The 12115-nt window shown below is 44.3% G+C and overlaps 1 protein-coding gene across 1 annotated transcript in view; it reads right to left on the minus strand.

Moving 5' to 3' along the window:
- Positions 1 to 8: 8 nt before the first annotated feature.
- IFT140 (intraflagellar transport 140) overlaps positions 9 to 12115 on the minus strand; it is a gene marked incomplete at its 5' end in the record, with an annotated part of 75959 nt that continues 63852 nt past the window's right edge. Inside the window, 12 exons of the mRNA XM_080619783.1 lie at positions 9 to 243; positions 797 to 938; positions 1281 to 1447; positions 1526 to 1738; positions 1951 to 2157; positions 3103 to 3285; positions 3617 to 3745; positions 4119 to 4262; positions 4473 to 4605; positions 4956 to 5051; positions 5765 to 5955; positions 8599 to 8776. Coding sequence (XP_080475909.1) covers positions 40 to 243; positions 797 to 938; positions 1281 to 1447; positions 1526 to 1738; positions 1951 to 2157; positions 3103 to 3285; positions 3617 to 3745; positions 4119 to 4262; positions 4473 to 4605; positions 4956 to 5051; positions 5765 to 5955; positions 8599 to 8776 — 1987 coding nt within the window. The 3' untranslated portion in view covers positions 9 to 39. The remainder of the gene's footprint in view (positions 244 to 796; positions 939 to 1280; positions 1448 to 1525; positions 1739 to 1950; positions 2158 to 3102; positions 3286 to 3616; positions 3746 to 4118; positions 4263 to 4472; positions 4606 to 4955; positions 5052 to 5764; positions 5956 to 8598; positions 8777 to 12115) is intronic.

Here is a 12115-nt window from a genome sequence, read left to right on the forward strand (position 1 = left end):
GGTATTAGAGTCTGCTTTGCCTTTGGTAAGTGTCAGTTGTCAAGGTTCCTCTACTTCATCAGCCACTTCTTCTCCCATCTCTTTGTTCTCCATACTGCTGTGGAGAACAGGCTGTGGAACCAGGGTTTGGCTGACAGGAATGCCTGTTCCTCGGTGGACTGCCTCGAGGGTCTGCTGCGTCACATAGTAGCTCAGGTTGGTGACTGGAATTCTTTTCTGCATCTCCGCCAGGTACTGGTAAGCCTAAAGGAACACACAGAACCTGTTACGGGGCTGTTGTGCTGGGTAAGTCCCAGCAGCCCCCCATGGCACACAGCTGAGGCCTTGACAGGAGCTCAGTGTCAGGGGATGCCAGTGTGAGGCCAGGAGCTGCAGCCTTGGCTGACACAGCAACCTTTCCTAGTGACTTGTGTCAATTTCGTCTTGTTCAGTTTAATAAAGGGGTCTCCAAGCCTGTTTTTATACTCTCCTGATAGCTGAAGCAGTGACAAAACAATGTGGTAAATAAAACTTTAATGAGCACAGCTGGAGAAACTTGTGCTTGGCATCCCTGTGTTTCATAATAGCAGCATTATAGCCATTCCTGTCACAGAGCCAAGTCATAGTGAACTTCTTGTCACCCAACACCATGCTAATATGGATGTAGTTCCTGTGGTCTGTCACACCTTGCTGAGCAGTTTGGCTCCTCTAAAGGAACCTCTACTATGGAATGTCTTCCTGTAAGAGAACCAAGTGATACCAAGCTGCACTGGTGTGTGTAAAGTACAGGCTCTGTAGATTGGAAGAATTAACTTACCATATGGAATTCCTCCACTTGTGCATAATGTTCAACCAGAAATCCCAAAATGTCACCGTGACGGATGATGGTGTCATAATCTTGTTCAGCTAGGAGAAGTTCACACTGTCTGACTGCTTCTTTGGAATCCTCACAGTAAACACTAGTAGAGAGCAAAAGGAAACTGGTAACAATCAGAGAGGGGAGAGCATTCAGCCTGTATGGGAAGACCAGGGAAGGTTTATTTTTACTGTGCCATGTTTCATAATCACCCTTCTGACTACACTTTCTTTGGTCAATACACTTGCTAATATTTCAGGTTACCTTTTCATCTTTGATGTCAACAGCCTTATAAAAAAACACATAATGGTTTCCTTGCTAGAAAAATGTAACAGCAGCTTTTAGAGGTGAGTCTGCAAATTGTCTATTAAACTGCAGGGATTTGTAGAACTTCTCGTCTGGTGTTTCTGTCATTAGTTCACATGCTCTGACTCCTGCAGCTCACCTCCGAGCATGGATGAATCGCTTAATCAGGGTCAGCTTGCTTTGCAGATGTGCTAGTTTGCTTTCCTGTTCCGGAGGGCTTCTAGTCTTTGCTTTTGAAAGGCATTTATAGGCTTCTGTCAGGGCTCCTTGTGCTTTCTCATAGTTCTGATACTCATCAATTTCTACCTGCAGAGGAGAAATGAGATGTTTTGCTTCAGAGATAATAAACCAAGCACCTTTAGCAAGTCAGAGAAAGGGATTTACCTGAGCACATGCATCATAGAAACCTGCCAGGAGGTCCAGGGCCCGCCCTTTGGTGTAGAAGCTGATGATGTTCTTCATAATCTCTGGGTCCTTATGCCAATCCAGGGATTGTAGATAGTTGGCTGCCATGATATAGATCTCTCTTTGTCTGGAAACTCCCGCAAAGAAGACAATTTTCTCGGTATCTCCAGATTTCAGCAGTGCCTTCATAGCCTAGCAATGGAAAGGGGCACATGGGGGAAGAAGGGGGGGAAAATATCATTGTGAATGCGAACCCACAAGCTATGTGAAGATGGATTAGAAGCCTCTCTACTGTATGAAGTCTGTTCCAAGATACACTTCTCAAAACACCCTTGTTTTGAGGAATCTTAGGAAGGTAACAGGCTCAGCCTCCTCAGCTTTTCTCCCTAAATATCCAGGCTGACCTTTAACTTGTTTCCTGCTTGTGTGTATTTCTTGGTGGCCAGGTGGTAATTGCCTTGTCTCATGCAGCAATTGGCAATTTGTTCGAGCAGCTCTCTCCGGGACTCCTCAGAGAGGTCCTTGGAGGCCTTAGAGACAGTCATCTTCTCAGCCATCTCCTCTGTAATGGTCAGGTTCTGCTTCAGGCAGAGTTGCAGAGCTTCATGGTACTAATGGGAGTGAGAAAGCAATGAGATATTGCAGACACTATGCTGATACTTCATATTGCTTGTGAAATTAGCTATATAAAGGCACAAACACTAGCAGCTGTGCATGCTCTATGAGAACATTGTTGTGCAGTCAAGCATCCCAACATCCATTCCCGTTCAAGCACACCCCATCTCATTTTGTTTGCTAAGAACACATTTGTTCTTCCATGAAGACCACTGATTCTTACCTGTTTTCTCAGAGGACTCTAGGGTGGCACTAAAGATTCACCCATTTCACCTCTTTGAACATGACATTCTCAGAGGCACAGAAGTCACACAGATGTCTTAGGCATGATTGATTATATGAAGGTTTTCAGCAAATACAAATAAATACAGGCATTTGAAAGATTTTGTTAAATATTTGCTACTTCCCATATAGGAACAAATTCTGAGGGGGACAAATAATAGCTTTTAGAAAAGGCTACCAGAAAAAGGCTACCCTACCCTTGTAAAACGTGGAAGAAAGTAAGACTGGAGCTCACTGAAGAGGAGTAGGTGTGGGACTGCTCTGGTAAGGCTGAGTTTCAGCACAGTAGAATGTGTGAAAATTTAGGAGAGGAATGAAGCGCCTTAACTAACACAAGAGGGACATTATGGGAGGTTTTTTTGGATGATGTTCTAATTTCCTTGTCTACAAATATGTTAGTTTTGAGAATAGGAGTCGTTCTTTTCCCAAGATTGCAAAATCTGCAGGTTTTAAGCAAGAAATAAGACCAAAAGTCAGGAACCCATTTCTAATGTTGAGCCAGTTGGGCTACCACCACTCTAGCCCTAGAAGAAGCTTCAAACCTTATAGGTGCCTCCATGTCTGTTTAGCAGCAAAGATCAATGCATGTGTGTGCACTTAGTCACTTCTTGTGCTCCTCTTTACCCATGCAGGGAGGGCCCAATGAGGCTGGAGCTTACTTTTTTGGCTGTGAGCAGCAGCTCCATTGCCTTCTCATACTGTGCGTGTTCGATGAAGAAATCGGAGCAGCGAGCCAGCAGGGCTGGGTCTGACCTCTCATCCAGGTCTTCAGCAATCAGCTGTAGGGCCCCAAACTGCTGTGTGGCAAAGGCTAGCTCCAGTGCTTTGGAGAAATGTCCTGCCTGCAAAGTTAAGAATACTTGAATGCTTTAGAGACTAGAATGAGCACTGCAGATCAGGTTACAGGATACTCTAGAATGGATTAACAAAGCATGAATGACTAATAAACAGTATATATAGTAAAAACTAGTGTTCAAGGCCAGGTAGGACTGAGCTTGGAACAACCTTGTCTACTGGAAGGTGTCCCAGCCCGTGGCGGGAGGGTTGAAACTGAATGAGTTTAAGGTCCCTTCTGACCCAAACCAGTCTGGGATTCTGTGATACAGTTGATTCCTCTGCTGCAGGAACTGCTTCAGTTTAAAGTTTGATATTTTTTACTAAAAAGGCATTTACCTTGTGGTATAACATGACAGCTCTGTCCATTTGCTCTTCCTTTTCCTCATAATAGCAGGCTGCCTCTATCATGTCTTCCGGAGAGCTCAAAAGAGCCAAGTTCATCAGCTGGTCATCTAAATTGTGCTCCTATTCAAAAGCAAAGATTTGGCTCTAGGAATGCTGCAAACATTTCATTAATTCTGTCTTCTGGCAAGCCTGCAGCTTTATGCTGTCACATAGAAGCCCATCAGCCCTCTTCTGTGTAAAACCCATACCAACCCAAGTAACTTCAGGCTGCAATGATAATTTGTTTCAGGCAGTTTTCTGTTGATATATAAAAGAAAATAATATTCCATGCAACCAAGCAGGCAGAAACCAGGAGCATCTTTGTCGTGGGCTGTGTATGAGCAAGCAGTCTCACAAGAGGAAATGGGCACAAACAACTTGTACTGCTTTAATTCTGCTACCTAAGGGTAGAATCCTACTTTGCTTTGGGATAGAAATGTATGTCTTCACATACCTTACACAAGCGGATAGCATTGTTGAATGCCTGTGCCCTGGTGTAGAAATGTACAGCCTGCTTGATTTCATCCTGGCTCTCATACTGGCGGGCCAGGTGATATGATGCTGCCCAATTCCCTGTTTCATTTGCTATTTCAGCAGCCTGAAAAGGAAATTGTAATAGCATTATTTTATGCCCACAGTCTCCCCAGGAATGAGCACTCTCCAGAAGCAGATGGGAGCAGGCCAGGTTGGACGGGGCAACCTGGTCTAGTGGAAGGTGTCCCTGCCCATGGTGGGAGTTGGAACTGGATGAGCTTTAAGGTCCCTTTCAACCCAAACCAGTCTGGGATTCTGTGATTCTATGCCTCACCTTCTGAATGTTGCCCTGAAAGCAGTGGACACGGACTAGGGAAAAATAATCCTGAGCCAGTGCATAAAATTTTAGTGCAGACTCCATCTCTGACTGGCTCTCCAGATATTGTGCCCACCATTTCCACAGGTTCCTAGAAAAGCAACAATATTAACTGCAGTAACAAGAATCAGTAGAGACTGCTTTTGTCACTCCTGGAGATCTTGAACTCAAGACTAGATACATTTTATAGCATGTAGACAAGGCTTTACCCCACCTCAAGATTGACATTCACGGTAAGGGAGGTAAACCTAGCTAGGTCAGGTTCGTTCTTGAGCAAGATGTGGCAAAATCCTGAAAAGCTGAGGAGGATCATATGGGTAAGGTAGGGGTTGAACTTGTGGCTGAAGGGATTCATGCTCCTCCTTCCCTGCTCTCTTCACAAGTTGTATTTCAGACCTGAAAGTCCTGGAATTATGGAGAAGGAACAAGCATAGCACTGACTTGTCTTTCATCTTGTTGATGTAGCTCTCCAGGGCTTGTAAATCTTCAGAAAGCATTCGTGGTATCTCGAACCTATGTGTGTCTGACTTCTCATAGCTGTAGCAGAGAAGAACATGTTAGATGTGAAATGACTATCTTAGCCCAATTCCTATGTAAAAAATCCATTAATGTTGTTTGACAGCCATACAGTGACAAAACTGGTAACTGCTTCATTTGTGCTATTAAGTTCACTGTAAGACCAGCTGCAGTCTGCCAGCACCATCAAAAAGAAAAATGTGTAGTTGTTGTTAATATTATTGTTATTATTATTAGGCTCTATATGGCAAACTAGAAACCCAAGATTTCAAGCACCAAATACATTAAAAATCACTTCCACTAACTTCTCTAGGGACTCATCAGTTCTGGGAGAGGATCAGGCACCAGAAGCACCCAGGTCCGACTAAATTCTGCCACAGCAGTTGTGTCTGGGACGCTCAGGAGAAGTAAACATGTGGGTTTTGTCATGGAAAAGGAAGGAAAAGAGGGCAGTGGTCTCCCAGAGCCAAAGTACAGGATTGGATATTAGTGAGGTTCAACCACTGGCCCTGACAAGACACTTAACCTTTCTGGCACTAAGCTGTATTATCCTGTGAGGGTGCTGGGAAGTTTATTTAACAATGCTGTCACTCCATGAGACAGAAACCACCAGAAACAGGAAAAGACTTTAATTCATTATTACTGGTCATCATCAGCAATCCCCCTTCATCTGCCCCAAGCCCTCACAGGAGAACAAGGCTCCAACCCTCCGGGTGCTTCTGGCTGGTGCTTACTGGGTGAGGGCCAGGCTCTGCTCGCCAGTTGCCTCCAGGTACGTGGCATAGCTGTAGTAAGTGGTGCGGAGGTGAACCCGATCATGAGCTTCTGCCGTTTCGATGGCTTTCTGCCACTGGTTTGAGGCCTGATAGAACTTATTCAGGAGGTCGTAGCGTTTGCAAGCCTTGTAGAGCCGCTCGGCATCCTCCTGGGAGGAGAGCACACAAACCCCTGCTAGCCCTGGTTCCTTGGTGTCCCCCGCTGCAATCACTGCACTTCAGGGTAGTTCATCAGTACAGGTCATCGTAATGCACTTAAAGTAATAATAATTCAGGCAGGGGGGTTAACCAACTAAATATACATAGCCTTGGAATAGCACATCAGTGAGAAACAGGATGTTTATGTGAAAATAAAGCAAGCACTCAGATCCTGGCATTTACTGTACAGTATCAACTTGGGGGGGGATGGACAGGAGTGAGCCATCAGCAATTAACCACTGTCATCAGGAGCATAAACCACTTCAGAAAGGGGAGATCTGCTCACATGGGGCTGCCTGCCCAGAAGGGAGGTCCAGCACTCCTTGGGACCTCTGAGCATGCCTCAGGGGCAGCAACATCTGTTGTGGATAACCGAGATCCATTCATGGGAATAACTGCTATTCATTTAAGACAGAATTAGAACAGGAGAATTCTGCTGATGCTGGTGCAAGGGCAAGCAAATGGGAACTATTATCTTTACGCTTTGAGAGGTACTCCTGTGGAAGACGCGTTTTCCTGTTCCACCCAGTGGCTGTCCAGCTGAACACTATATTTAGTAAATTGGGATTATCTGTCCAAGACTGAAAAATAGTTTCCGTCTCTTACTGTTTTAAATTCAAAAAACCAGAGAGGGTAGAGAAGGAAGATGCCTGCTCTATGAGTCTGTAGGAGATGCAAAAAAAGCAACAGAACTGCATCTGTTTTGGTGCAGTTTCCCTCCACCTCTCCAAACAGATCTAAATATCCAAAAAGAATATTGACACTTTTCAGCCTCACAGCTTTCTCTGCCAGGAAGTTTTTCCAAACATGTAGTTTGAATTTTCTTTTACTTCTTCACTTTAACTCAGAATAGTTACTCTCTACCAGTTATACTCGTAAAATTGTTCTAGGTTGCTAAACACCTTTTTAAGCCAAATTCTAATCTGCTATCTTAAAGATTTCCTTATCTGCGAAATCTTCCCAAGAGCTTAATAATTTGCATTGATTTTTCTCTGAACTTCTTCCAGTTCATCAACTTTTTTTTTCTGGTAATGAGATACTTCAGAGTGAAAGTCAGTGTTCCAGCTGTAGCTGCAACAAATACAAAGAAGTCATCAAATCAGAGCCCCAGGATGTGGTGTCTCCTCAAATGCAGCCCCAAATGGATTTTTGCTACCCTAGCACCTCACCATTTTTGATCTAATTGGTGAATTCCTATGAACTGTGGGGTATTTCATCAATTCTCCTTTCCCAGTTTTTTGCCTCTCACAGATCATATGCCTGGATCTTTTATGGTTCCCAAACTAGAAATCTCTGCTTTTCTTACAGATCATTGAGGAAGACATTAAATAAAGGCAAAGTGAGTGGAATACGTGCTCTTATCATTCATTATCTCAGCAGTGCTTTTCCCAGTTTTCATCTGGTCTTGAACCCATTTTAGATCTCATGTCTAATGGTGATCGGGGGAGTGGGTTCAGACTATGATAAAGACCCATGGGGAAGACAAGATCCATTTTGATAGGTATTTGCTGCCAGGTACAGTCCCAAGGGACTGTCACCCCATGCACCAAACTACGGGGAGAACAACAACGTGACCATGCCCTCTGGCTCTGCTGGATCTGGACAAGTTATTGCTCAGGCAATGGGAGAAGCCAGGATGGAACTGTCAAGCCCTGGGATGGCACCAGCAGCGGATGTGACTCACCAGAGCTCTCCATCTGTGCAGGAAACATTCATTTTGCCTAAACTCCTGAAACACCTTAAGGCAGAGCTCTCCCTGTCTGGCAGAACAGAGCTTTAGCCTTTCACTCCATAAGCACATCAAAATAGAACTTGCATTTTCCATACTGAACCTTGAAATATGTTTGATGAAATATTTTAGCTGGAATACTTTGAAACACATCCTTTTTCAATCCAGTCAAAACTAGAATGATTAAGCTTGGTAGAATTATGTCCCAAGAAAAGTTTTTCTATTTAATGTTTCACACGTAAACTATCTTTAAAAGATGTTTCCTTTGTTCAGCACTTTCCTTCATTCAGCAATTTTTCATATGTGAGTAAAGCTCCATATAAATTCTATATAGCAGTTAAAAAAACAGATACAGAGAAGAAACAGATGGCTGCAGTGTTCAAGGCCAGGCTGGACAGGGCTTAGAGCAACCTGGGCTAGTGGAAGGTGTCCCTGCCCATGGCAGGGGGTTGGAACTGGATGAGCTTTAAAATCCCTCCCAACCCAAACCAGCCTGGGATTCTGTGATTAATTTGCTAGCACCTTAGGCAGCCATGCCTCCTGGTACTCACATTTCCAGGCATCAGATTCTGCCACACTCATTATCACCTACCCTCGAAGGAACATCAAAGGGTTTGGGAACTGTTGAGTTGCTGGAGCTCAGGGAAAGCCCCTGGCCAGTGTTAATAGAGATCATGCTGAAGGAGATGCCTATTTCCCTGGGATAAAAGCTCAACTTCAAGAAAATAATTGTCACAACTATTCTTCATCACTCCTTGAAAACCTGGCAACAGGCTTTTTGCCCTTCCAAGGTTTTTGCACCAGTTTCTCATTTTTGTTCCTAGTGAAGCAGGTGAATATTCCCTTGTATGGTTGGTGGGTTTACCAGCATGCCCAGCTGAATGGCCAGCACAGCCACCCGGGCCTCCTGCTCCGGTTCTTGCTCAGCCTCCCTCAGTGCCTTGGCTCCTCTTGCGTGACCCATGTTTCCAAGGCAAATTTTGGCAACATCGAGACTCTGAGTCTTGACACACATGCGAGCCATGTTCTCCCAGACAGCCTCACTGTGAGAAAGGGAAAGAAAAGGAGAGCTCTTATGGTGTCACCTTCAAGACCTGAGTACTATGCAGGTAAGATGCAAGGGAAGAGGAGAGTATGAAAGGATAAACCGGTAGTACATCAGACAATTTCTGGATGTAACAAAAAGACTCCAGTTGCTGTGCAAAGAAAGATTGAAGAGGCACAGAAAGAGGCATCAGATATAAAGGTTAGTTCTGGAGCTGAATGCCAGAGTCTTGAGGAAATACTGTGGGTTTGTTTTACACCAGTGTCTAAACAAAAGCAGTTACATTTGCACATATATAAACATTTATCATGCATCACTGTGGTTCTTGCTGTATAGACAGTTACTCCCATGTTGATGTTCAGAATTCAAAAGAAAAACTATGGGAAAAGTCTTAAATACATAAACTTTACACTGGAAACATCCTGCTACTGTCCTGCATAGGTCAAACATGGAACAGCTCTTAGGAACCTTAGGGTTGCACTCCCATGCAGGAACGTCAAGTCTCCACAGGCAGCATCGCTCAACAGAAGGACCACGGTGCAGTTGACCATTACATGGGGTGACAAGCAAAGACTTTCACAGATTCTATTTACATCTGAGGCTCTTCAGAATAAAGTGCAGTATGTTTGACTAATAGAAGCAATAAGCATTCAAAACATGGTTTTTTTCAGTGTGTGAACCTCAGCAGAGGTATGGTCCATAAAGTTCTTGACACCAGCACAGCACAAAATAATTATCTAAATGATAAAAGCAGGTAAAAAAAAGAAAAATTAAAAAAAAAGAATTTAATAACACTTCAGGTCCTGCATCTACATGCAAATCCCCTTCCAGTTTTACTATGATTAAAATGTTTTTCCCTTATCAGTTGCTGTTGGAAAGCCCCATACAAACAGGGGAAAAGTGACTAACTGGGAAGCAGCAAAGCAAATGAGACACAATGTGCTGTCAGACACATACAATGAAGAAAGGCAGAGAAAAAATGCATTTCCTAATTTGCAATTATCATAGCATCACAGACTGCAGCTACAACTGGTATAAAGTTTTCAGGTAGTAATCAGCATAAATATGTGGCACAAAGAGTACAGAGAAAATAAAATAGGATCAGAAGTGATGGATCAGGGGCAAATTTCAGATAGTTCAGAAGTTCTGCTTGCTTAGAAAAGTAAGAACACGTCTGAATATTTTACTGAATTCCTTCCATCTGCATGCCCATGCTGCACGTGGTTCAAACGCAGCCTCCTCCCACGCTCTGCTCTGATGTATCAATGTCCCCCAGTCTAGGAAACCAAAAGGATCATTGAAAGAGAGCACAGAGCTCGACAGATCTTACCAAAACATCAATGCTAGATCACACTGAGTGCAAGTCCATGCATTGCCACTCAACACAGAAATGCTGACTTAGCAGCAGATGTGACCTTCCCAATTTCTGAAAAGGTGGAACTGGTTTCTCTTTCATTCCAGCCATTGCCTGTATCTGGAACTGGGAAAAGTAGGAAAAATACCTTTAAAGAACATTTAGGTCATGTTAGACATAGTCACCTGGCTTTGATCAACAAGGACAAGGAGTTGTGTCATTAGCAGATACCCAATCTTGGGTGCATGGGCATGGCTGTGCTTCACTATACGGGAAAGAAGCATGCTTTCCTGTCTGCATGCCAGAAGCTGCCAAAAGCCGTGTCATTCTGGTAAAGGAATGCACTCAGGTGCTGCGCTCTGTCAAACAGCAAGTTTCTCAAAGGAAACAAACCCCTTTATTTTTCAGAGCTTTGACAGCTCACAATTCCCTCAGTGCAAGATGAGAGTTCATGGGCTTGAGCAGATGAGTGGATGAGAAATCTTATTTAGACTGGAGGGAGTGGAAACTTCTGAAAGGAAACAGACCAAATAGAGTGTTTTAAAGTACATAGTTAAAAGATAAGAGACATACAGCAGGACTTAGGATCAATCAATCAACTAGACTGAAAAAGACCTTCAAGATCATCAAGTCCAACTGTTCCCCAGCACTGCCAAGGCCACCACTAAACCATGTCACTGAGGGCTTCATCTACAGAGTTTGTGAACACTTCCAGGGACAGTGACTCCACCACTGCCCTGGGCAGCCTGTTCCGATGCCTGACCACCCTTTGGGGAAGGAACTGTTCCTAATATCCAGTCTAAACCTCCCATGGTGCAGCTTGAGACCATTTCCTCTTTTACTATGATTTGTTCCTTGGGAGAAGAGACCAGCCATCTCCTGGCTCTATCCTCCTTTCAGGTAGTTGTAGAGAGATGTCACTCACCACCTATCAGCTGCATTACTCTTTCTTGAACAGCAATAGCCCCTTGCCAACTTCAGACCCTGGTAGGAGCTGCTGCCCCAGGTTTCCTTTGGGAGCTGTTGCCCCATGCACACCATGAGCCACCCTGGCACCAAGCCAGCTGTGTGCCATGGGCCATCCAGATGACTTGCTCCTGAGGGAGCTGGAGCTCTGACATCCCACCTCTCCCTCCTCCACTCCAAGCTGCTTGTCAAACTAACTTGAGGGGCTCTGGCAGCATAGTACTACTTGAGTGCAAAAAATATAGAGGAAGAAACATCTCCAATTAATATGCCCTGTGCTTAGTAATCTTTTTGCAAGCTCTGCCTTCCAACAGATGGGGAGTACACTCCAGAGCTCAGTGCTGTGGTCAAACCAGACCACAGACAGACTTGGGAAGTATTTAGGGTAGAGCAGTGCATGCACAGACTTACCCAGCACAAAGCCTGAAGCAAGAGACAGGCCAAGAGCAGCTCAGCAGCACAAGTACCTGTGACACATAAAAACATTGCCTCCATCAACCCTGCCTCTGCCCTCCAGGAGTGCTTAAAGGAATGTTTCATCTAACAAACCCAGCCCTGCTCTGCAGAGGAGGTCCCATTCTCCCACTGGAGCTAAGGATCGTTTTGTTAGGAGCTGCACAGCCAAACCTTCTCCCCTGGTCCATGTGGAGTTGCAGCAGAGGCTGGTTATCTCCAGCAGACGTCCCTCACAAGAAGGTACATTTTTACTCCTCCAGCAAAATATTAGAAACCTGTTTCCACTTTGAGAGACCATTCATTTTAGCACCATGCTCCACATGCTGCTGCTAAGGTATGCAAGTATTTCTGATCCAGCAACATACTGGTTGCTTGCAAAGACCATCTTCATGTGCATCTATTATATACTTAACGTTTGTTTGCATTTATTATTTTAATATATTGCTTATTATAAGGGGAATAGTTTTAAACTGACAGAGGGGAGACTGAGATGAGCTCTTAGGCAGAAGTTCTTCCCTGTGAGGGTGCTGAGGCGCTGGCACAGGTTGCCCAGAGAAGCTG

The sequence above is a fragment of the Psittacula echo genome (assembly GCF_963264785.1).
Source record: "Psittacula echo genome assembly, chromosome: 5".
Taxonomy (NCBI): domain Eukaryota; kingdom Metazoa; phylum Chordata; class Aves; order Psittaciformes; family Psittacidae; genus Psittacula; species Psittacula echo.